Source organism: Nycticebus coucang, chromosome 1 (assembly GCF_027406575.1).
Source record: "Nycticebus coucang isolate mNycCou1 chromosome 1, mNycCou1.pri, whole genome shotgun sequence".
Classification (NCBI taxonomy): domain Eukaryota; kingdom Metazoa; phylum Chordata; class Mammalia; order Primates; family Lorisidae; genus Nycticebus; species Nycticebus coucang.
The window spans coordinates 47,356,456-47,382,566 of NC_069780.1; the positions used below are offsets into that span (position 1 = coordinate 47,356,456).

Below are 26,111 nucleotides of genomic sequence, written 5' to 3' on the forward strand. Positions count from 1 at the left end.
ATCTCTCACTATTTCCCCTTTGAATGTCAAACTCCATGCATATTAGAACTACTTGCATTTGCCAGGAAACCCGCTGTCTGTCCTCAAGAGCTTTCCACAACACGTTTACCTTTATCCAGATTTCAGTATAGTGCGTAGCATTCAGTAAATACTAGATGAAATGAGTAAATAAACGAACAGATAAAAAAATCCATCAAGATCTATTCAGAGGAATGTACTCCAACAATAATACCTCACAGATTTCACTGTGAAAATCCAGACACAGGCTACAAAAAGGCAAAGAAACACCCACTTTTCTTAATTACAATTACGAAACACTGTAATTTCTGAAAATAAGCAGTTTCATAAAGACCATCTTTACTTTGAGAAAATTTTCATCCATTTAATTTGGGTCAGTTGATTTTAGTCATCAACAAATCAAGCAGACAAGGAAAGGTGACTGTGTATTAAATTCTCTACCCTCCTCAGCATAATGATATAGAAAAAAAATAAGCTTTGAGAGCATAAAGCCCCAGTTACTGTGGCAACCACTTCTATGGTAAAATAAATAATCTGGGAGAGACATGTAGCCACAGTCCATTTGCTAATGAAAAGTTCTCCAGTGGTGGCCTATTACCACTGGCCAAAATAATCAGCCCCATGTTCTTCAGGAGCAAGAGTGGAATATGGCAATGGTATATTACAGACCAGCAAGTCTCAAGCACATGAACCATGAGGGGAATTTTGTTCAAAAATAGATTCTGATTCAGTAGGTCTGGGATGGAGCTGGAGACCATGTCTAACAAGGTTCCAGGTGATGTTAATGCTGCTGGTCCATGCACCAGGCTTTAAGCAGAAGAATAGTGCACAACAGATTGAAGACTGTTTATTTTGCTCCTAGAGAACAACACTTTTCATATGCAAATGTTTTTGTCACAAGGTAATTAGGCCAGAAACTGGTGCTATGACCACTTGACCTAATGATCTGTCACTCTGAAGGCTGAGCCATTTAATCAAAGGAGTCACTTTTTTCTTCAGCCTCCTTCCCCTTTCTTGCTCTCTTTTCAAATTATTAAAAATAAATTCTGTTTCTTTCACAAAATAAAATATCTTCCAGTTATCAGTGAAGTAAGCACTTTTATTTATATTAAGAACTTTATATCAGAATTTTTTTTTAAACAATAATCAAAATTTTCTACATTGCCACTACCTAGAGCTGGAAGTATTCAGAGCCCAAATATCTCAGCACACAGTTCTGGCTCATAGGTCTCTCACTTAATATATTTTTTTTTAAATTAGATTTTCATAAGCTCCTTAATGAAATGTAATGAAATCACATTCTCATATAGTCAGCTTCCCATCAGTCAGGAACATCTGTAAATTAAGACTTTCTGACAATAATAGAAAAATGTGGGTTTTTTTTTTTCAGTTCTCTTTCTCTCTGTAAGTATTTTTTGCTATGTGCCCTCATGCAGGAAAAGAAAAATAAGGCAAGATGTGTATACCGCTGCTTTCACAGAGAAAGTTTTTCTTTAGTATGTTTACTATAAGAAAGATAAAATCCCAGCAAGTTATTTTTGTGGATACCAACAAACTGACTCTGAAGTTTATATGGAGAGACACAAGATCCAGAATGGCCAACCAGATGTTGAAGAAGAAGAATAAAGTTGGAGGACTGATACTAACCAACTTGAAGACTATTATAAAGCTATGATAATCTAGATAATGTGATACTGGGGAAAGAACAGATAAGCAGATCAATAGAGCAGAACAGAATAGAGAGTTTGGAGACTAGTTATAGTCAACTGATCTTTCACAACGGAGCAAAGAATACAATGAAGCAAAGGCCGGGTTTTCAACAAATGGTGCTGAAACCGGGCATCCACATACAAACAAGTCTATCTTAGACATTATGAGAAAGATCATTTAAAATGAAGTCTACTAAGAATAAAAGCTAATCCAATTTATATAGCTTATCATATCAATTATGATAGCTTATCATAAAATGAAGTCTACTAAGGATAAAAGCAAATCCAATTGAGATAGCTTATCATAGCTTATCATATCAATTATGATAGCTTATCATACCTAATATGAAATACCCACTATTGTTATTGAAATAAACTTGTAAATATATGACAGAAATCTGTTCTTCTAAAAACTTTAGAGTTTTGGGCAGTGCTTATAGCTCAGTGGCTAGGGCACTGGCTACATACACTGAGGCTGGCAGGTTCTAACACACCGCAGGCCTGCTAAACAACAATGACAACTGCAACAACAACAAAAATAGCCAGGTGTTGTAGTGGGCACCTGTAGTCCCTTGGGACATTGACGCAAAAGAATCACTTAAGCCCAAGAGTTTGAGGTTGCTGAGAGCTGTGACGCCATGGCACTCTATCCAGGGCAATAGCTTGAGACTCTGTCTCAAAAAAAAACAAAACACCCAAAACTTGAGAGTTTCATAGATAAATTTAAAAGAAACAGATTAGTCAATTAACTTCTCTGGAGTCTGTACAAGCTTCGTACATTTTCAGCCTCCAGGGGATTTTATGAGGAAGGAGCCAACATCACATCCCATTTCATACGCCAATCATGCCAGCCTCGGGCACTGCCCTTTCTCGTGACCTTGCTGAAGGAAAGGCCCTGTGGTGTCCCACAAACATACCCCTTCCCCCAGCGCTTTCCTGATGGAACCATATCAAACCCTAAACTGAGGTCAACAAAATTCCTTCTTTTGGGAGTGAGAATAATGAAATAGAATGAGGATATAGAGGGGGATGAATCCAAAAGTATATATAGAACAGATACAAGCAAGAGTGGGGCCACACATGAACCTTTCCCCTCCTCCTCCTCCTCAGACAGACACTAGGGCTCCGCCCCCCACCCCCACCCCACACACACTGAAGTGAAGTTCTTGACAAAGACCCTCTAACTTTCCCTGCAAGCTGTAGAATTTGCTCACCCCCTATAACCCCACATAAAAGGGGTCTCTAAACTACCCTGGGGTACAGATGCCACCTTTGCACTGCACAGGGTCGCCCTCCCCTTTCAATAAACCTGACCTGAACATCTCCCCTCGTGTCTCGTTTCTAGGTGCCACCACTTACACCTTTCAACAAGGATTATGAAAATACAATAGAAAGCCTAAAGACATAAATATAATGAGGAATAAAATTTATACAGGCATGAGTTTTCCTAGTTTTTTCTCTTCCACCCTTTACTCTTCAATTGAGGGAATTGTTTACTGAATATTTGCTTCTCCTGGCCATTTAATTAACCAGATTACATGGACTAAGGTGGGGTAGATATTAGGAAATCAAGATAGGATATTTGTGTAAACAAGACTGGTAGAAGGAGACAGAAAGTGCGAGAATGGCAGAACATATAGAAAATATTAAAGAAGGAAAAAAGAGCAAAGCCTGAGCTGGAGTGGAGGAAAGGAACTAGCCAGTGAGAAAGCTTAAATTTAAGGCATGAGACAATAAAAATCCTCAAAGAAAGCATAGGAAAAACACTGGAAGATATTGGCCTGGGGAAAGACTTCATGAAGAAGACTGCCGTGGCAATTGCAACAACAAAAATAAACAAATGGGACTTCATTAAACTGAAAAGCTTCTGTACAGCTAAGGAGACAATAACCAAAGCAAAGAGACAACCTACACAATGGGAAAGGATATTTGTATATTTTCAATCAGACAAAAGCTTGATAACTAGGATCTATAGAGAACTCAAATTAATCCACATGAAAAAAGCCAACAATCCCATATATCAATGGGCAAGAGACATGAATAGAACTTTCTCTAAAGATGACAGACAACAAATGACTAACAAACACATGAAAAAATGTTCATCATCTCTATCTATTAGAGAAATGCAAATCAAAACAACCCTGAGATATCATCTAACCCCACTGAGAATGGCCCACATCACAAAATCTCAAAACTGCAGATGCTGGCGTGGATGTGGAGAGAAGGGAACACTTTTACACTGCTGGTGGGACTGCAAACTAGTACAACCTTTCTGGAAGGAAGTATGTAGAAACCTCAAAGCACTCAAGCTAGACCTCCCATTTGATCCTGCAATCCCATTACTGGGCATCTACCCAGAAGGAAAAAAATCCTTTTATCTTAAGGACACTTGTACTAGACTGTTTATTGCAGCTCAATTTACAATCGCCAAAATGTGGAAACAGCCTAAATGCCCACCAACCCAGGAATGGATTAACAAACTGTGGTATATGTCCATGGAATACTATTCAGCCATTAAAAAAAATGGAGACTTTACATCCTTCGTATTAACCTGGATGGAAGTGGAAGACATTATTCTTAGTAAAGCATCACAAGAATGGAGAAGCATGAATCCTATGTACTCAATTTTGATATGAGGACAATTAATGACAATTAAGGTTATGGGGGGGGAAGCAGAAAGAGGGATGGAGGGAGGGGGGTGGGGCCTTGGTGTGTGTCACACTTTATGGGGGCAAGACATGATTGCAAGAGGGACTTTACCTAACAATTGCAATCAGTGTAACTGGCTTATTGTACCCTCAATGAATCCCCAACAACAACAACAAAAATAATAATAATAATAAAAAAAGAAAAGATGACGGGCTGGACTTGTACATCATCATGTATAAGCAGGCACAAAAGGGTTGAGGGAGGTCCTGCATTACAAGACAAGGGCACAAGCGAACGGGATGCTTTGTAAATAACACTGGGTGGGAACACTTTGCCTACAGTCTGGGGTAGCCTGGAAAGATACACGAGCCTTACAAAATGAAAAGAGTTTAGTGAGGTACCACTACAAGGCACAACAGAAAAGACTTAAATGTAATGCGATAAAGGAGTTTTAAGACATATTTCAGTGAATAATTGAAATCTTTTAAGATTTCTTTGATATATGTAATTAAAGATTAAAATTATCTCACATTAGTGTTGGTTACTATACTGAATTCCTTTGAATTTGACAATGTAACTGGCTTGGGCCACCTGGAGAAGAAGGATCTATCTGGCCTACCAAACATCAAGAGGAAGGTAGGAGACAGGAGATGGTAAAAAGAGAAAACAAACCAAAAAATTAAACACTCAAATAGTAAAAAGCAGATTGAATACACCCGCCTTTCTTCACTGCTGGAGCGGTAAGGTCACATTCACAGCAGAGCCCTGAAGACTCATGAATTCTTCATACTGAGCTCCACAGAGCTGCTACTTCAGGTTCCACTTAAATTTCTATGAGCCCTACTTCATATTGTCCTCAAATTCAAAAGAGAAACCCCTCTCTATTATTGCTACAAAATAGCCTTGCCAATTATTTTAGGTAAATTGAATCTTTGTCCACTGCAACCAAAAAAGCAAAAATGTAATATATACAAGGGATAAGTATAATCTCATTCTTATGAGGCACATCACAAAAATAAATATGATTGATTCCTGAAAAGCCTCGACTAATAAGAGGATGTGCATTATTTCATTCAAAAAAATTTTTTTTCAGAATCCCCAGTGTCCTATTGAGAACTCACTAGATCTTGGTCCGATAAAATTCTTTCTTATAAAAACAAAACATTGTTTGTAAATACTGCATTAAAAACTTTTTTAAAAAGCAAGCATGTGGTTTCATCTGTAGAATAGCTTGATAGTTACTTCTATTGCTGAGCTGATATAAACTTCTGTGAATAAGTATGTGTATTAGCAGGTTCATGGGCAGGGCCACTGATGGTCAATGTGCAGGAGTCCATATGTATGAGGGGTTCTGAAGAAAAGATCATGGCAAATTTTTCATTGCAGAAATTTGCCCGCCAGATCCCAAACTAGGTGGATAGGGAGAACTGAGGAGGGCCCCACTGTACCCCGTTCTGGTACTATCAGTGTTGTTAAAAAACCCACCACTGAAACAGACTGTTTGGGTTCAAATTCTGACACCAGCACTCCCAATCTATGTGAGCTTGGGCAATTTACTGAATGTGATAGATTATTTTTAAAAAAGAAAAAAAGAGGGCCTGGCACAGTGGCTCTTGCCTGTAATCCTAGTACTCTGGGAGGCCTATGTGAGTGGATTGCCTGAGCTCACAGATTCGATACCCGCCTGAGCCAGAGTGAGACCTTGTCTCTAAACATAGCTGGGCATTGTGGCGGATGCCTGTAGTCCCTGCTACTCTGGAGGCTGAGGCAAGAGAATCACTTGAACCTAAGAGTTTGAGATTGCTGTGAGCTATGATGCCATAGCACTCTACTGAGACTGTATCTCAAAAAAAAAAGAAAAAGAAAAAGAAAAAAAGAGGCTACACATTCTTCCCATCACTATTTGCAAGCCTTCTACAATGCCACTTTGCCACTTCTCATTGATGTGAGAAGAATCTGTTTCTCTTCTCTTTGAATCTGGGCCAGGGATGTAATTTACTTTATCACAGAAGTGACATTTGTATAATTTTCTACCCTAGGTCTCCAGATATTTTGAAGCATCTGTTCTCCCTCTCTTGAAAGGTGAGGTGCCTCCATGTAAGGAATTCTGGGATACCCTGGTGAAGGGGAAACCACATGTGACAGAGATGACCTGTCCCTTGCTGAGGTCATCTAAAACAATAAACCCCTATGAGGTCACCAGATGAATGTAGTGTCATGAGCAAACGAGGTGAGGCCAGCATAATAACCAGCCAATTGGACCAAGCTGAAATTGTTGACCTGCAGAATCGTGAACACTGATTTCTTCAATTCCCTAAATTTTGAGTGGTTTATTAGAAAGAACAAGTAGCTGATACCCTAACACCTTATCCCATTTTCCTGTCTGTAAAATGAGAATGAGAATATTCCTGGCACACAGAAAGCTCTAATGTCAAGAGTTTGGTATTCCTTTCAATGTTATTAGTCCCACTTCTCTGCAGTGCAGAGCAAGGGTCTAGTGCCCAGGATTGCCCAGATCTCTGCATCATGGGAAAGTCAAAAGACAACAGTCAGGACACTGACATCATTGCTTCACAGCCGGTCTGACTCTGGTGGCTAAGTTTAGTGCCCTAATGCACCTTTTCAGGCCATGAGCTGTGCAGCGGGAATGTCCACAAGATAACTAACTGGCTGCATGTGCTCACTGCCAAGAGCTGTTCAGCTGTGATGGGATGGGGAGTTTGACACAAATAAGTCAAGGGAACTTGCTCTGAAGTACAAGACAGAGGCACGAGCCTATGGGACAGCTTTGTATGAATACTGGTGTGGCAACACTGTGCCCACTGGGGTGGCAAGAAAGACACATGAGCCTTACAAGAAATGAAATCCTGGCCCTAACCATTTGTTTTATGGCCCACTTTATCCTTCTCGGGAGATGCATTATCATGTCTGAAATAAATGAAAGCATTTTTTTGTCCTTTCTGAGTACAGATGATTAGCTTAAATTCTCACAGTTTGGGTACAAAAGTGATTTTTTCATGTAAATTTTTCAATATGTTAACATAAAAAACTATAATGGATCTGATTCTTACAGTTGTTTGGTTATTAATATGTACCAAATGTACTTGCAATATTACTAATAGTGCAATGACAGTTTATTTTTTAACTCTCCAATATCCTTATTAGATATAAATCTTTCGTTCACACAAATTCTAAATAGTAATACTTTAAATCTGTGAACCACAGTTTTAGCTCCCTTTTCCTGTATGCCCACTAGATGCCAGGTCCTTTTTACACATAGGGTCATTCATTCATTCTTACAGCAGTCCTGTAAGGCGGGCATACGTCTCCCCAAGGTTACCGAAGAAGAAACTATAGCAAAAAGAAATTACATAATTGTTCATAAATCAAACACTGTGTTTGCCAGCCTGTAATAGTTATGGATATTAAATATATCTCAGTTCCACAAAGAAAATTATTTTTAAAAAGGTTAATGACTTTTCATCCATGTATTGAAGAAGATTTTCAAGTGAGATTTCACAAACAAAAATATGTAAATACTGCACACTCCATACAGAAATCAAATGGGAAATCGTACGAACTGAATATGCATTAATATTTTTGTTAAAATACAGCATGCTGTGAAATTTCCATCTTTGTTATAATGTACGTGGCTGCATTGAACCCTGGGGGACAGCATCAAACATTGTTTCATATTATAACTTCTCTGGTCTTCTAATGAGGGAGATTTAATGCCAGGCAAGGTAACTTACAACCTAGTTAATACAATAACATACAAGTATGTGGAGTAGGATTAGAGCCCAAGAATGTTTGATTCCACATTACAAGTTCACTTTCAGTGCACCCAACTGTCTCCCAGGATGTGAGAAATAGAAGCTGTCTTTTGAGATTTCTATTATTTTTAATAGTCTACAATCTTTCTGGTTCGATGTGAAATGTATTTCTCAGAAATCCAGCCACAGGAAGAACAAATTTAGCTTTGCAACGACAGATTAAAAACAATAAGCATTTACATGAGTACTTTGGAATTAATCATTACGAATCCTTAGACATGAAAGGAAACAAGAAGTACAGCTGTACAGACTGAGAGGGAACTGCCAAGATCAAGTTCCCCTAGCTCATTCACTGACTTTTCAATAGTTCCTCAGCCGAGGGAGAAACACATCGTCCAGCATGGAGGGGAAGTGGCAGCCAGGTAGCTGGTCCACTGCACAGGATGCAAACGAGATGGGAGCAGCAGGCGGGATGCTAACACCCCATCTCAGACCAGGGGAGGAGACAAGGAGTGGATCCTCAAAACTCTGGTTTGGTTTGATCCTGGAAAGCCCAGGGGAGAGCATGGGCCCTGTGGGAGGACATACACTCAAGGGTTATAGTTACCATTAACTAACTCAGTCCGGTAGGCTCATGTGGCCAATTCTATTGTACATGTGCCTGCCCTGAGTGCCTTCCTCTGGAAGAACTTATGGCTAAACAGTCGAGCCTTCCCAAGAAGCTTGGTGGCTAATAGGGCCATAGGTGTCACCACCACCCTGCAGTTTGGCTTGTCACACTTCCACAGATACAGTGAGTAAGGAAACAGTGGGTGTCAATGAATTCAGGAAGTTTGCTACTTACACACATAGCAAAAACAAGTGTCAGCTCCCTGTCCCCCAAGTCCCACAGGAAGACTCCAGCCCTGGAGGGCAAGGTGACAGCATGGGAAATGGGCTGATCTGCAGGGGAGGAGCCACCCTTAAACTGAAAGAAATTTCACAGTCGTGCCCTGAAAGCCTGTGGCTTTACCTTCAGTGGGAGCGAGGCAGGAAGTTCTGCACTCAACTGAGACCTACCTGGAAGAGATGGATGAGCGACAGTCTCCCCAGGAGGGAAAGGAAAGTGCCTCCCAGGGGCTCCTCGGCAGCATTCCCCCTCTTGTTCCAAGAGCCATGCCCAGCTCTTTGAGTAGGAGCGACACCACCCTCACACCTCACTGTCACGAGCATGTGCCTAAGTCTGGGCAGAGGATTTCATAGCTGGGGGCACAACTGCTTCTGCGAGTAAGAAAGCAAGGACAAACTGGCTGGGCTCCTCCGGGAATTTTCTGTAGTGACCAGGAAGTGTCCTCTCTCACCTCCTAAGATAGAAAATTTTCTTCTTTCTTCTTATATTTTTTACTGTGGTAACACATCTATACCATAAAATTTATTATTTTAGCCATTTTTAAGTGTATAATTCAGCAGCATTAATTACATTCAGTAACCATTACTACCACCTGCTTTCAAAATTTTTCATGACCTCAAACACAATTCAAAGCTTTACCCAGTAATTCCCTATCCCCATCCTGCAGCCACTCGTAGCCTCTAATTGCTTTTCTGTCTCTATGAATTTGTCTGTTCTAGATAATTCATATAAATGGATTCATACAATATTTGCCCTTTTGCATCTGGCTTATTTCACCCCACATAATGTTTCATGCTGCATTCATGCTGTAGTATCAGAACTTCATTCCTGTTTGTGGCTGAGTAATATTCCTCTTTGTGTATATGTGTGTGTGTGTGTGTGTGTGTGTGTGTGTGTGTAGCACACTTTCTTATCCATTTATCCATCAATGGACACTTGGGTTGGAACAGGGAGTTTTTTTTTTTTTTTAAAGTAAGCCTATAGTTCCTGGAGTCATGTTTCACAGCTGGGCAAAAGACAATCCAGGAATGTAACCATGATATGGAACAAAGTGAAACTGGCCATGCAGAGGGAGAATGAATCACTGTTGGAAGATTTAAGTTTACTTGTGCCTAGAGCAGCGGCCCGTTAATACAGTTCCTGTAGGTTGCGACCCACAGATTGAGAACCGCTGGCCTATAGCCAGCCTTAACCCCAAGCTTTTTAGTTCCAGGAGGCAGAATAATCCCTTTTTTTCTTAAGCTAGTTTAAGTTGTTAGCAATTGTCTGATTCCTTTTCTGAATGTATTTATGTTCGTTCGTCCTTTACAAGGTTTTTATTTCTAATAAAAAAAAACACGATAGTTTAAGTTGGGCTCTTCTACTTGGAAACAAGAATCTTAATAAAGCAACCACTGGTCAAAGAACATGCTTAGCTATGTTCCAGAAATGACAATTAAAGACAAGATTCTGTTTATGGCTCATATGTGTACAATGAATTCATTCAAACATTCTCATTGCTAAATTCTCTCCTGTCATTATTTTAATTGTGAACTGCTGTGGTCCTAAGTAGACAAAAACTTTTATATAAGTCCTGTTGCTGTAACTGCTACTCTCTCACCTCCTAAGAAAATTCAGTGATTTCTTTTTTTTTGACACGTGATTTTTTTAAATTATATTTTTTATTTTTACATATACATGTATTTATTTGGTTTCCATTTTTTTGCCCTCACAAAATTAAAAAGGCTTCAAATTTAATAACAATAACAATGTTTAAGATAAGGACTAGAGGGCGGCGCCTGTGGCTCAGTCAGTGGGGCGCCGGCCCCATATACCGAGGGTGGCGGGTTCAAACCCGGCCCTGGCTGAACTGCAACCAAAAAAAAAAATAGCTGGGTGTTGTGGAGGGCACCTGTGGTCCCAGCTACTCGGGAGGCTGAGGCAAGAGAATCGCTTAAGCCCAGGAGTTGGAGGTTGCTGTGAGCTGTGTGATGCCATGGCACTCTACTGAGGGCCATAAAGTGAGACTCTGTCTCTACAAAAAAAAAGATAAAGACTAGAAACAAAAACCTTAGAAAGAACAAACAAACATAAATACAATCAGAACAGGAATCAGATAATTGCTACATCAAAATATTAAGCAATAACAATAATAATGATAATAATAATGATGCAAAGAAAGTAACATTCACATTGTCAAATAAGGGTATATATATTATAGAATGCTTTGACTCTGAGATTCACTACGGAGTCATCAGTTAACTTCTTATTTTTTTTAAGTGTCAAAAAGTAGACAACTAATATATATATAAATAAGAGTAAAAGATAATTTTGAAAAACAAAACATGCCAAATCTTATAGACAATAGAAAAAGAAGAAATACTTCAAAATCATTCTACTTGATCTGGGTACACCTGATATTAAAATTGGAGAAAATATATTATTATACAGGGGAAATTACAAACATATGTCACTTATAAATGAGGATGCAATATCCTAAACAACATATTAATAAGTTGAATTAAAAATTAATGTTTAAGTAATGTACTTTAGCCAAAATTAAATCCAATTTATGTGAGAATTAGTCACTATTTTCTTATCTTTTCTTTTTTCTTTTTCTTTCCCTCACCCCTTCCCTCCTTCTTTGTCTGGTCTCCCCTCCCCCATGCCCCACCATGCCATTAATTGTCATTAATTGTCTTCATATAAAAATTGAATACATAGGTTTCATACTTCTCCATTCCTGTGTTGCTTCACTAAGAATAATGTGTTCCACCTCTATCCAGGTTAGTACAAATGCTGCACAATCTCCATTTTTTTATGACTGAATAATATTCCATGGTACGCATATACCATAGCTTTCCAATCCATTCCTGGGTTGAAGGACATTAGGCTGTTTCCACATTTTGGCAATTGTAAATTGGACTGGGATAAACAGCCTAATACAAGTGTCTTCGTAATAAAAGTCTTTTGCATTTCTTGTATTTGCATTTCTCTAATAATTAGGGATGATGAGCATTTTTTCATGTGTTTGCTAGCCATTCATCTGTCATCTTTAGAGAAGATTCTATTCATCTCTCTTCCCCATTGATGTATGGGATTGTTGGTTTTTTTCTTGTGGATTAATTGAAGTTCTGTATAGATCCTGGTTACAGCTTATCATCAAAAAAGTCATACATCATGATCAAGTAGGTTTCATTCCAGGGATGCAAGGCTGGTTTAATATACACAAGTTTGTAAATGTTATTCACCATATCAACAGAAGCAAAATCAAAAACTATATGATCCTCTCAATAGATGCAGAAAAAGCATTCGATAAAATCCAGCATCTTTTTCTAATTAGAACACTGAAGAGTATAGGCATAGGTGGCACATTTCTTAAACTGATCCAAGCTATCTATGATAAACCCACAGCTAATATTTTACTGAATGGAGTAAAACTGAAAGCTTTTCCTCTTAGAACTGAAACCAGACAAGGTTGTCCTCTGGCACCATTACTATTCAACATAGTCCTGGAAGTTCTAGCCAATACAATTAGACAAGACAAGAAAATAAAGGGCATCCCAATGGGAGCAGAGGAGGTCAAACTCTCCCTTTTTGCTGATGATACAATCTTATACTTAGAGAACCCTAAAGACTCAACCACAAGACTCTTGGAAGTCATCAAAAAATACAGTCATATCTCAGGATATAAAATCAATGTCCACAAGTCAGTTGCCTTTGTATACGCCAATAATAGCCAAGATGAGAGGTTAATTAAGGACTCAACTCCCTTCACCATAGCCCCAGAGAAAATGAAATACTTAGGAATATACCTAACAAAAGTGGTGAAGGACCTCTATAAAGAAAATTATGAAACCCTAAGAAAGGAAATAGCAGAGGACATTAAAAAATGGAAGAAAATTTAGTGATTTCTTAACCTGTAGCATCTTTTCAAAGTGTGCACATAACTGACTCTAGGGAAGATCAGCCAGAGTCTAGCCAAGTGATTTTCAACCAATGTGCCATGAGAGGATCTTAGGTATGCTTTGAAAGTTTCTAAAGATTATTAATTAAATTATTTTCTAAAGTAGTTCAAGCACAATAAGTATATTCCTTTTTTTACTCTTTTTTTTTTTGATCAACATAATCTAAGTGTGCCACAGAAGGTTAACTATAGGTTCAAGTGTGCCGGTTGAAAACACTGGTCTAGCCCATTGCACAGTCTCTGACTTCACTTTCACACCTCTGTTGCTGGTGGGTCTCTCTTTAATTTATTTATTATATGTTTTTATACTTCTTTACTTTAAAAGTATTATTAAAATCTATTTTTCATCAATAGCTTTCATCATTCCTGTTAGACGATGTTTTTAAAGCCCTATAGTACTATTTATTTTACATCAATTCATCGTATGTAAATATTCCTAAGAATTTTGAAATTGCTGAAATGTCACAGAAAAGTGAAAATTATTAAAATAACAAAGGTAATTGATGTTTTCTAACCACTAATTGAAACATAAAATAGAACCGAAGAATTCCAGGTTAAGCCTTCTATTCCAAATTGGCTCCAAAAATTAATATCTTTTCACTAAATAGAAGTTCAACAACTTCCTGGCTAGGCATGGTAGCTCCTGCTTGTAATCCTAGCACTTTGGGAGTCCAAGGCAGGAGGATCACTTGAAGCCAAGGAGTTCTAGACCAGCCTGGGTAATATAGTGAGACTCCTCTTCATCTCTACAAAATATTAAAAAATTAGCCTGGCATGGTGGCTCATACTTGCAGTCCCAGCTACTCAAGAGGCTGAGGCAAGAGGACTGCTAGAGCCCATGAGTATGAGGTTGCAGTGGGCTATGATTGTGCCACTCTACTCCATCTCAGGGAATAGAGTGAGATACAGTCTCAAAAATAAAATAAAATAAAATAAAATAATTTGATAACATCCTTTAACACATTTCACAATTTATCAGCTCTCAACCTCTATATATTCTCAAAATACTCATTCTTTATACAATGAGTACCTTTCCTTCTTTCCAGTAAAATCTCCTTTTTTCCCCCTCATAAAGTCAAAGTCATACTCATGTCTATTTATGAAAAAAGGAGACAAGAACTGTTTTGATGCACCTGGGGTGCACCATGTCATCCACCCACACCAGTCATGGCTCTGGGTAACACAGGCTGAAAACCTTTGTTGGGAGGTGCGCTAAGTGACAAAAGCACTAGTCAAAAATGTATACTTCTCCTTGTATTTCCCTGTTTGTTTTATATTCTGACCTTTTGGATCATTTTTGACTTCTTTCAAAATTCATCTTTAAAGATTCCAGAAAGGTTAAGAAGAGCTTTAGTAAGATGTAATAGGCTGCAGATAATGGAATAATTGCCTCTGAGGTCTTTGTTGGACTCCACTTTATACGAACTACTTTTGCATTTTTTGAATATTCTGACTTCTATTGCTATATTTTCAATATAATAGCTATATTGAGCTGGTATATGTGGTAGGGACTGTGCTATTTAAAAACTTTCATCCATTATTTCTTTTACTCTTCCTAACAGCCCGAGTCTTGGTGCTGTCAGCATTTATACCATATCAGTGGTTCTCAACCTCGGCTGTAATTTATAATCTTTTCTAACTTGGGGAACTTTTGGAAACTTGACAATAGATATTGCAATCAGACCAATTAAATCAGAATCTCTAGAGGTGGGAACCGTCTGTATTTTTAAGAACTCCCCAGGTGATCCCCTCACGTTGCTAAGATTAAGAACCACTGCTCTAAAAACAATTCTTATCAGACCTGCTGAGAAAATGAATTTTCTATACTTATTTTCTTGCCCAAGTGAATACATGTAAATGTATGTGGATGTGTAGGTCTCCTGACAATGCTGCCATTACTTAGAATATTTTCAGAACTCCCTTTCTGAAATTGCTTTTAGTCAGACTATTTGCCAGCCACTATCTGAAAATTCTTTCACTGCCCACAGCAGGATTTCAGGGAGACTCATAGAACCCTGTGTACACCTGAGGAGACAATCCCTTCCTCTGACTGTTCCAGCACCCACTGCAGGGAGAAAGTGGGCTCCTTTCAGCGCCACTACCCCTGTTCCCTCCCCCAAATGCTCCGTTACCCACATTATTAAAGCTTAAGAGTCATAAAGGAGGCTAGAATTAGAACTATTGACATCCTTCTGGGAGACATTCACAATTAATTAATCCCCTTATGCCTTAAGTTTTCAATTATCCCAATCACCACCAGTCCTATTCTCTCCCAGACTATCCCTTGGCTCTGAACTCAAAAAGCTGTGAACATCCCCCAATCTAATTCAAGCTTCCCATTTTCCAACAAAATCCCCTGCATTCTCCATCTCTTTGAATGTTTCCTTCCCTTTCTTAATCTAACTGAAACCTGGCTATTTCACATAGACACAGCTTTCTCAATATCTATCGACTATATTCCAGAACACACTGTAGATACTCAGGAAATGCTGATTACAAGAAGGACTTGCAGTACCAATAATCATAGTTTAGACCCTGGGCAGAAGGTTAAGATACCATGAGAGAATGTTGGATGCTGAAAAGATATCTATGAGTAAATGTCTGGTCTTCAGATCAGGTGAAAGACTATGGTTTAAGATAACGATTAGCTACAGATTTCAGAATAATCAGCAAAGAAATGAGTGTCTTGACTATAGCTACTATGCAGAAATGTATAATTCAAGAAAGGCATTGCACACAAAGCTTCAGTGGACACACTCCCTTGCAAAATAAGGGGAAGTGTAAGAACTGTCAATAGATAGAACATAGAAAGAGATAGATACATAAAGACAACAGAGAGGAAAGGAAAAGAGAAGTTCATGGAAACCTAGAGAAGACGGTAGTGTTCTGCAGAGTTGGTCAGAAGCAAAATCAATTGTTCTGACTTTAGCTGGAAGAAACAAGATGTTTAGCGAGTAATTTTAGAGGAGGATTTAGATACTGTGAAGAATGAAATAAAAAGGAAGAAAAAAAGCAAAACTAAAGAGGAATAGGCTGCAGATAAGGATAGGTACATTTGGTGACCTCAAAAAAAGGCAACAGGCAAATTTACTACCAGAGTCTGACCAAATACATCAGAGAAGAGAACAGAGCTAGAACTCTTAAATGCCATGCCAACACAACCTCATTCTCATGTGAGTGATAAAAGAAAAGTCATGAGCATATGCTGTTTATAGTCCTGGGGCTCCTGCTAGCTCTATGTTGGAAGAAGTCCTGGAGAGTGATGTGAGAGTGAGTCAACAACTTATCTCAAAATCTAAGCTGATCTGAGACTGGTAATGCAAGGTGGATGGAAGAGAGGACGCATCAGCCTGCCTCCATGCTGGGCAACACCTGGATGCTACAGAAGAGCTGGATCTCCCTCCAGCTAATTCATGTAAATAAAGTAAATGTTTACGGGTATACTTTGTCTCACCTGTCACTGATGGTGTCAAGGGTGGACCAAAAAAACTCAATTTCTTTGCTCAATAGTGTGCTGGAAAATAATTGTTTGATTTTGTTTGTTTGCTTATAGGCCTAATTAGTAGCCCACCCATTTCCATGATTTAAATATCCCACCGTGACTGATTTCAGGGCTGACCATGACGTTCCAGAAAGAAGATCTGGGTGGAGTTACGTACAGTGGCCTCTGTTGAGTCAGGGCAAGCTGGCCCCAAAGCATCAACTGCAACTGGTCTGAATTGGGGCTGGCACAAAGATTCTTCCTCTAGGCAGGTCTGAGAACTATTAACTATTCTTAGTGTTTATCAAATTTTAATGTGCATATAAATCAACTAGGAATTTTGTTAAAGTGCATGTTTTGAGTCAGTAGGTGATGCTGGTGCCTAACAAGAAAGAAGTGTGGACCAAAAGAAGAAAAAAGGCATTCACAGCCTTACCATATCAGAAATGTTTCAGAGAAGGGCTATGTAAAGAACTTGCAAACTGGAAGTCCATAATTTATTTGTGACCAAGCCTTAGAGATGTATTTATTTATTTATTTCAGATCTATATGAGGGTATATATGATTAGATTACATTGTTTGAGTTTGTTAGGAAAAGTTCAAGTTTGTATTTGAGTCCTGCATCCAGGAGGTGCACTATACACCCCTACATTTTTCCCTTAAGTGAAATCTTACTGAGCCCATTTCTCTAGTTCTGCCTCCCCCCTTCTTGAATTTCATTATGTTTTTCCTCTCACATGAGCCTGTAGTTGATAGGTTGGTTGGAGGAACTCCAAAAACAGAGCAAGCATAGGCCACTCCATTTCGAGCATAAGGCACTCCATCTTGCCTGTTTAGTGACCTGTGCTGAAACCACTTCCTTCTGTGACCCAATCTGAAAAAATGAGAAAGTAACGAACACAATGGCTCCAGGGGGGCTAGCCCATAAAGGAACAATGGTCTCAGCCTCAGCAAGAAGCCAACTGGAATGGTACCTGGCAACAGTCACTAGCACACCAAAGTAACACTTTCCTCTCCCACCTTACCTAAAACCTTTAAAAGATAAGCACTTTTGTTCTTCCAGGTTGATGGCTATTGAGTCTCAGCCATGTTCACCAAGGTGCCAAATAAACTTTAGTTATTGCTCTACATTGGGCTTCATGACTTGGTTGAGTTGACTGCTCCCTTACAGTAGTTGTTCACTCACTAGTTTCAAATTAGTTTTCAGTACAAATTTAAAAGAACAGAAATTATACCTTGTATCTTTTCAGATCATAATGGGATAAAAGTAGAACTTAACTCCAACAAAAACCTTCATCCCCACACAAAGTCATGAAAATTAAGCAACCTCATGCTGAATGATAGCTGGGTCAAGGAGGAGATAAATGAAGGAAATCATTGGATTCCTAGAACAAAACCACAAAGAAGCCGCAAGCTATCAAAACCTGTAATGGGGATGTTTTGTTTTGCTCAATTGCATTTCACTTTTTAATTTGAATTAGATGCCAACATCATAAAAATCTATATCTCCAGGTTCTTTGGGGGTGGGGGCAGGGACACTAGCATGGACAGAAGACATGAAACCTCCCACATGCTGCAATCCTGCCCTGTTTAGAGGAGCCAGAGTCTTCCTTTGCCACTGTTACCTCCTGGTGGTCTTTGCTTTGTTTGTATTTCCTATCTGACACCTGAAGGAAACCAAGGGGCATTCATATTTTAGGCTTTCATTTAACTTTCAATACATTGGATTCCCTCCCCACCCAGTTACACTATCTGTCTCATTTCCCACCATTCCCCACATATAAACTATATAGTCTTGAAATGTCTTGCACAAAACTCTTTGAATACCATCTTCTTTCTTTCCACCAACTTGCGATTGGCCCCTGTTCCTTCTCTGCTGGAAACAGTTTAAGTTATTCTTCCCCACCCACCTCAAGCATCAACTCCTTGGGGAAGCCTTCCTGACTCAACTGTGCTCCTACAGCAGAGTAGACCCTGTCTATTAAACCTTATTTTTGTTCATTTTGGAGTCTCTCCTATTCTCTGGGGCCCAGAGGGCATAAATGAGCTTTATTCATTTTTGCATTCCCAAGGTAGATTGTTTTGCCATAGCAAAGGTCCTTAATAGCTTTATAAAATAATAAATTTTGAATTAATTTTAAGCTCTTAGATTATATTCTCTTGCTCATTTGATAATTTATTAAGAGAGTTTTGAAATTATTATTCTTTCCTATAGCATACAAGTTAATTCTTTTCACATATCTAACTCCACCCTCACCCCCTGCAGCCTCTCCCCTCCCCCCTAAACTTCAATTTCAGAGTTGTTTACTGTATAAGAATATTATTTAATCTACAAATCTGGTCCCAGATAAACAAAGGCTACCTCCAATTAAACACTCCTTACTATATTTAATACCTTACACTTTCATGGCATGACCAGTTTTTTTCAAAGCACATATACTAATATACTTTAGTCTTACACTAACCCTATAAAACACATGACCAACGTTATTACTTATTACTTGTATCCAGTCTTTAGAAGCTCAAGTGAAGTGCTCGCTTCGGGAGCACATATACTAAAATTGGAACGATACAGAGAAGATTAGCATGGCCCCTGCGCAAGGATGACACGCAAATTCGTGAAGCATTCCATATTTTTATAAAAGATTCATTAATTTGGAAAAAAAAAAAAGAAGCTCAAGTGAAGCAGAAAGCAAGGAAAACAGAAAACTTGAGAAAAGCCTCAGCAGGGAACAGTGAAGCCCTCAATAGGGAAGATGCACTTGACATGGCCTTCCCCGGGCATCACTCCATGTAGCTGGGGGCTAAATAGGTCGCATTCCACTTTGAAACTTCCCTAACCCCTAATATTTTATGGAAAAACTGAGACCCAGGCATGCTGAATTAATATGTACGAGAGCCAAAGTAGTTAACTCAGACCTTTTGATTCCCAGTGTCAGATTTTACTTTGCTTAGTCATGTTCACCTCTGCCAAAGGAACCGTATTCATACAGCCGTACAAACAAGCTCCATAAATCTGCTTTCACAAGCATTTAGAAATGAAAACACTTGCACCTTTTCCTAAAAAAAAAAAGCAATTCTGTATAATGATCAAAAACTTTGCTATTAATTTTATGGTGTTGGTTGCACTGGGCAACTTTAAAATACCCAAGCACAATTACTCCATCAGAATACATAAGAAAGTAACCCATAAATCAATTTACAGCTTTCCACATTATGTGTCATTTTCAAGTCAATGCTCTGTACTAAGTGTTTAATGCTTGTTTGGAAATATATACATTATACATGAGATGGGAATCAAAGATTTCAGCATCTTAAACTACTAACATTAAGTTAATGGAAAAAAGGCAATGCTGGGGATATAAACTGAAGATCTCAAATTGGTAATGGTGGGATGAAAGACACCTTCCATGTGTTTAAACAGAATTAATAATGGGCTGGAAATGGAAGAGTTTGAAGGCATTAATGATCCATTTTGCTCACATTTCTAACTGTTCTTCAAAATTTTTGATGTGACTACAAAAATGCACCCAACTGTGAAAATGGGGTGCAAGCAGTACTTCCTCCTTACGGTGCACCCTAAGCAGTGATGAGAATACAACACGTCCCCCTTATTGGATTACGACGGGACGCTCTCCAGCTGTGTCTCTTTGGGAAGACTGATCATTTGCGAAATATAGTGTCTTTTTTATTTCCAGCCTCCACAGACTGCTCCTAAATTAGTGACTCCAAATGTCTCCTCCGTAACGTCTTCTCCCCTTTTAGGAAGGAGAATTTCATCTTTCCTTTATCAGTTCAGAAGGCATAGGTTTTCTGTGTTCCTTCTTCCTGCACGATTCGGTTAATTTAAAAAGAAGAACTAGTCCAAGCTGTCTTTTTCCTGAAAATGTATTATATTTATTCCACCAAGTTTTTAAGTCTATACATATGTGTGTAAGTGCAAGAAAGTATCTGGAAGCCACACAAGTAACAGGGAAGTGACCCGGAGTTTGGGGGACCTGAGGGGATGAGATTTTTAACTTTATTTCTATTATTTGAATATCTTAATCTTACTTTTATTAAGAACAATAGGAAAGAAACCGGCAATTATGGTAAAGGGAGCTGGACCTATACCTTTCCCAACCAATGTCTCTAAAGGACAAGGAGGAAACACCGGACCAAGTCAGAGGCGGCAAAAAACTAATCTCCAAGTGAGCGCAGCTGATGAAGTTACTGAGAAAGAGCACAGATGCATTTGACAGAGAGATGAAAGGAGTCAGGGGAGGTGTGAACGCGCGCGCGCGCGCGCGCGCGCGCGTGTGTGTGTGTGTGTGTGTGTGTGTGTGTGTGGTGGGGATTACGGGAAAAGAGACCGGTGGACTCTCTTACCCCCCAGCCAGTTGTTGGAGATGTTCTGGAGCATCGTGACTGGGATACAGAAGAAGGTGATGAGCAGGTCGCTGAGCGCCAAGGAGCAGATGAAGATGTTGGTGACGGTGCGCATGGCCTTGCTGCGGGTCACCACATAGATTACCAGCGCATTGCCCAAGAGAGCCAGAGTGAAGATGAGCGCGCCGGTGAGCACTAAGGCCAGCTTGGCGCGCCCAGGCAGCTCCGGGGTGTAGACCAGTGGCCGCAGCCCGTAGAGCGAGATGAACTGCTCGCGTGTCAGGTTGTGGTCCCGCAGCAGCCGGGAGAACTGCTCCGGGGTGATGTTGAGCGCCTGCATGCTGCGCGCTCTCGGGGCGCGGGGCACAGCCCGCTAGCGCCGGGCCATCCCGGGCTGCCGGGGAACAGCGGGCAGTCGCCTCCCTTCCTTTGTCCCGGACTCGGGCGCGCCGGAGGACGCTCGGCTGCACCCCGGGAGCTTCGGGAGAGGGAAGGCGGCACAGGGATTCAACCCACAGTAAAGAGGCGGGAAGCCAAAGCAGAAGAAATTCAATCTCCTTGATTAAACATGTTTGCGGTTCAAAGAAAGTTCTCCCGAGCTCTTGTCTAAGGAGACGCCTGCGAAGGTCCGTAGCACCCGAGCGCCTGCGAGGCGAGAGACCCCGAGCCTCCAGCTCCCCGGCCTCTGGCCGTGTGGTGCGGGCGCCGCCCCCGCTAGGGGAGCGGCGGAGGGTGGGGCCGAGCTCCGCAGCGCCCGCCCACCTCCCCGCGGCAGCCGCGCGCCGCTGCCTCCCGGCCCCGAGCTGGCACGTCCCTGGCTGCCCACCTTTCTGCTGGGCTGCCCCTTTCACGCTTATATGTAAAATTGGGTATTGGGGTTTTCCGGAGTTCCACGGTTTCTGCTCTTAAGAAATAACGTGGGACACAGCTACCAAGGCAAACGGGCTTTATTTTAAATTATTTTCCTTATTAAAAAATAATTATATAACATTAGGAAGTTGCAAAAATTGTTCAGAAAGATCCCGTGTATACACTTCATCCAGTTTCCTCCATTAATTACATCTTCCTTATCTGAGGCACAATACAAAACCAGGAATTTGACATAGCTACAGTTTGGGTGTATAGTTCTGTGCTATTTTATTACCCAAATAGATTCCGGTAACCATCTGTAAAATCTTCTGTCAACACCAAGATCTCCCTGGTACCATGCCTCCATAATCACACCAGCCCCTTCGTCCACTGCCTCGAAGTCCAGGCAATCACTTCTTTGTCCCCCATCTCTATACTTTTATCAGATGGTTGAACATGCATAAGCGAAATCACACAATGTGTAACCCTTGGTATCGATTTTTTCCACTCAGCATAAAGGCCTTTATGTGCATCCAAGTTGTTGCATGTATTAATAACTGTTCCCTTTCATTGCAGTTTATTTAACCATTCACGCACTGTAGGACATTTTGGTTGATTTCAGTTTGGGGCTATTACAAATAAAGCTGCTATGAAGAACCATGTACAGATTTTTTATGTGGACATCATTTTTATTTCTATGGGAAATGCCAAGAAGTTGACTGTTGAGTTTGTGATGCATACATTTAGTTTTGAAGATTGGTAAACTACTTTCCAGAGAGTTGTACTCTTTTACACTTTTACTAACAATGTAGAAATGTAATGCAGGAGAGATTTAACTTTTCCATACCCTTGTCAGTATTTGGGATTGTCACGATTTTTCTTATTTTAGCTGTTCTAGAGGTGTAGTGAGATCTCATTGGGGGTTTAATTTGCATTTCCTTAATGGCAACTGATTTTGGCATCTCGTGAGTTTATTTGCCATCCCAGTATCTTCTTTGGGGAAATATCTTTCCACGTATTTTTTTCCACTTTCTAATTGAAGTGTTTGATTTAATCGTTGCTGAGTTGAGGGGTTTTTTTGTTTTTAAATTTTAGATACATGTCATTTGTCAAGTAAATAGTTTGCAAATATTCCAATCTATAGCCTGTAATTTATCTTCCTAACAGGGTCTTTCAGGGAACAAAATTTTGAATTTTAATGAAGGTTGTGCTTATCAACTATTTCTTTTATTGATTATGCTTTTGCTGTTCAGTCTAACAACTCTTCACCAAACTTTGTATCTCAAAATTTTTCTCTCATACTTTTTCCTGAAAATGTTACAGTTTTACATTTTTATTGAATTCATGGGTGTGTCCATCTGTCCTCCACAGTATTGATTATTAGTAAGTCTGGAAACCAAGTAGAGTGATTTCTCCTATTCTTATTTTTCAAAATTTTATAGCTGTTCTAGGATCTGTGCCTAAACACACACATTTTCCAATAAACTTGTCTGTGTCTATGCTGGGATTTTGATAGGCATTAACATCTTTACTATGTTGAATCTTCCCATTCATGAGCAGAATATGTCTCTCCATATGTGTAGATCTCCTTTGATTTCTCTTTTTTTTTTTTTTACTTTTCTATTTCTAGTTAGTCTTGCCAATGGTTTATCTATTTTATTTATTTTTTCAAAAAACCAACTCCTTGTTTCATTAATTTTCTGAATGATTCTTTTGTTTTCAATTTCATTGATCTCTGATTTGATTTTGGATATTTCTTTTCTTCTACTGAGTTTAGGCTTAGATTGTTCTTCTTTTTCCAATTCCATAAGATCTCTTGTGAGATTGTTGATGTGCTCTCTTTCTGTTTTTCGAATGTAGGCATCTAAAGCAATGAATTTTCCTCTCAAAACTGCTTTTGCAGTATCCCACAGGTTTTGGTAGCTTGTGTCTTCATTGTTGTTATGCTCAAGGAAGTTAATGATTTCCTGTTTTATTTCTTCCTTCACCCATCTGTTATTCAACAGAAGATTGTTTAATTTCCATGCCTTTGGGTGAGGTTGAGCATTTTTGTTAGAGTTGAGTTCCACCTTTAGTGCCTTATGGTCTGAAAAGATACAAGGTAAAATTTCAATTCTTTTGATTCTGTTGATATTTGTTTTGTGTCCCAGGATATGATCAATTTTGGAGAATGTTCCATGGGGTGATGAGAAGAATGTATATTCTTTATCTTTGGGGTGGAGTGTTCTATATGCGTCTATCAAGCATAGTTGTTCTAGGGTCTCATTTAAATCTCTTACATCTTTGTTTAATTTCTGTTCAGAGGATCTGTCCAGCTCTGTAAGAGGAGTGTTAAAGTCCCCTGGTATGATGGTATTATCAGATATCATATTGCTCAGACTGAGTAAGGTCTGCTTCAAGAATCTGGGAGCATTTAAATTGGGTGCATAAATATTTAGAATTGAAATGTCTTCTTGTTGTAGTTTTCCCTTGACCAATATAAAGTGACCATCTTTGTCTTTTTTGACGTTAGTTGCTTTAAATCCACATGTATCTGAAAATAAGATTGCAACTCCTCTTTTCTTCTGAATTCCATTTGCCTGAAAAATTGTCTTCCAACCCTTGACTCGGAGCTTTAATTTGTCTTTTGAAGCCAGGTATGTTTCTTGCAGACAGCAAATGGATGGCTTGTGTTTTTTAATCCAGTCAGCCAATCTATGTCTCTTCAGTGGGGAATTCAAGCCATTAACATTTATCGAGATAATTGATAAGTGTGGTAGTATTCTATTCGTCTTATTTGGTGAGAGTCCATTGCTTAGTTTTATCTTTTGCATCAGTGTGGAGGTTAGGTTCTGTCCTTTGATTTCTGAGTTCTTACTTTGCTGCTGATCCATTGTGGTGGTCAGTGTGCAGAACAGGTTGAAGTATTTCCTGTAGAGCTGGTCTTGTTGTGGCGAATTTCCTCAATGTTTGTATATCCGTAAATGATTTGATTTCTCTGTCAATTTTGAAGCTTAGCTTAGCAGGGTACAGAATTCTGGGGTGGAAATTGTTCTGTTTAAGTAGATTAAAGGTAGATGACCATTGTCTTCTTGCTTGGAAAGTTTCATAAGAGAAGTCTGCAGTAACTCTGATGGATTTGCCCCTGTAGGTCAACTGCCGCTTACTCCTGGCAGCTTGCAGAATCTTTTCTTTTGTCTTGACTTTGGACAGGTTCATCACAATGTGTCTTGGAGAAGCTCGGTTAGAGTTGAGGCGACCCGGGGTCCGATATCCCTCTGAAAGCAGTGTGTCAGAATCTTTGGTGATGTTTGGGAAATTTTCTTTTATAGTATTCTCTAGTATGGCTTCCATTCCTCTGGGGCATTCTTCTTCCCCTTCTGGAATTCCTATAACTCGTATGTTGGAACGCTTCATAAAGTCCCATAATTCTGACAGTGAACGTTCTGCTTTCTCTCTCTTCTTTTCTGCCTCTTACTGTCTGAGTTATCTCAAGAACTTTGTCTTCTACCTCTGAAATTCTTTCTTCTGCATGGTCTAACCTGTTGCTGATACTTTCCATTGCATCTTTAAGTTCCCTAATTGACTGTTTCAGTTCCTTCAGGTCTGCTATATCCTTTTTATATTCTTCATATCGTTCATCTCTTATTTGATTCTTTTTTTGGATTTCCTTTTGGTTATTTTCCACTTTATTAGCAATTTCCTTCATTGTTTCCATCATTTCTTTCATTGTTTTCAACATGTGTATTCTAAATTCCCTTTCTGTCATTCCTAACATTTCTATACTGGTGGAATCATCTGCAGTAGCTACCTCATGGTCCCTTGGTGGGGTTGTTCTAGACTGGTTCTTCATGTTGCCTGGAGTTTTCTGCTGATTCTTCCTCATGAGTGATTTCTTTTATCTGTTTCCTTGCCCTAATTTTCCTTTCACTTCCTCTTGCTCTTTAAGTTCTTGTGCCTGTGGACTAAGGGTTACAGGACCAGAAGGGTGAGAAGGTTGAAGAGCAAAAAAAGGGGATGAAAGAAAGGAGGACCGAGTGATAAGAAAAAAAGAAAGATAGAGAAAGGAGAGGGGGTGGGTATAAGGAATATTGACAAAAAGAAGAGAGGCACAGAAAGAGGGAGACAGGGCAATATAGGTGTACAGTAGGGTACTTTGACACAACCTTAAAAAACCCCACCTTCTGGGAGTGCCCAGTTGCGTGGTTCCCTTGAGGTCAGCAGCACTTTGCTAACCTGATCAGACACAGTACCCCACCTCCACCAAGTAGAGAGGAAAGACAAAAATGCTATAAATCAAACCAAAACAAGCAAACAGAAAACTTTACGGGGATAAAATTGGGTGAAAAACCAAATGATATCGGTAGAAACACTAGCAAAAATGAAGTTGTAGTTATTAAAAAAGGCAGCAATGGGAAATTATAATTAAACTAGGAAAATTGAGAAAGAA

The 26,111-nt window shown here is 39.4% G+C and overlaps 1 protein-coding gene and 1 non-coding gene across 2 annotated transcripts in view; one reads left to right on the forward strand and one right to left on the reverse strand.

Annotated features, from left to right (window-relative positions):
• QRFPR (pyroglutamylated RFamide peptide receptor) overlaps positions 1 to 21,173 on the reverse strand; it is a 59,702-nt gene extending 38,529 nt beyond the window's left edge. The window contains exon 1 of the mRNA XM_053597490.1: positions 20,834 to 21,173. Coding sequence (XP_053453465.1) covers positions 20,834 to 21,173 — 340 coding nt within the window. The remainder of the gene's footprint in view (positions 1 to 20,833) is intronic.
• Positions 18,997 to 19,103, forward strand: LOC128591974 (U6 spliceosomal RNA). Its single transcript, XR_008381727.1, has one exon. It is a non-coding gene; the product is annotated as a U6 spliceosomal RNA (small nuclear RNA).
• Positions 21,174 to 26,111: the final 4,938 nt, after the last annotated feature.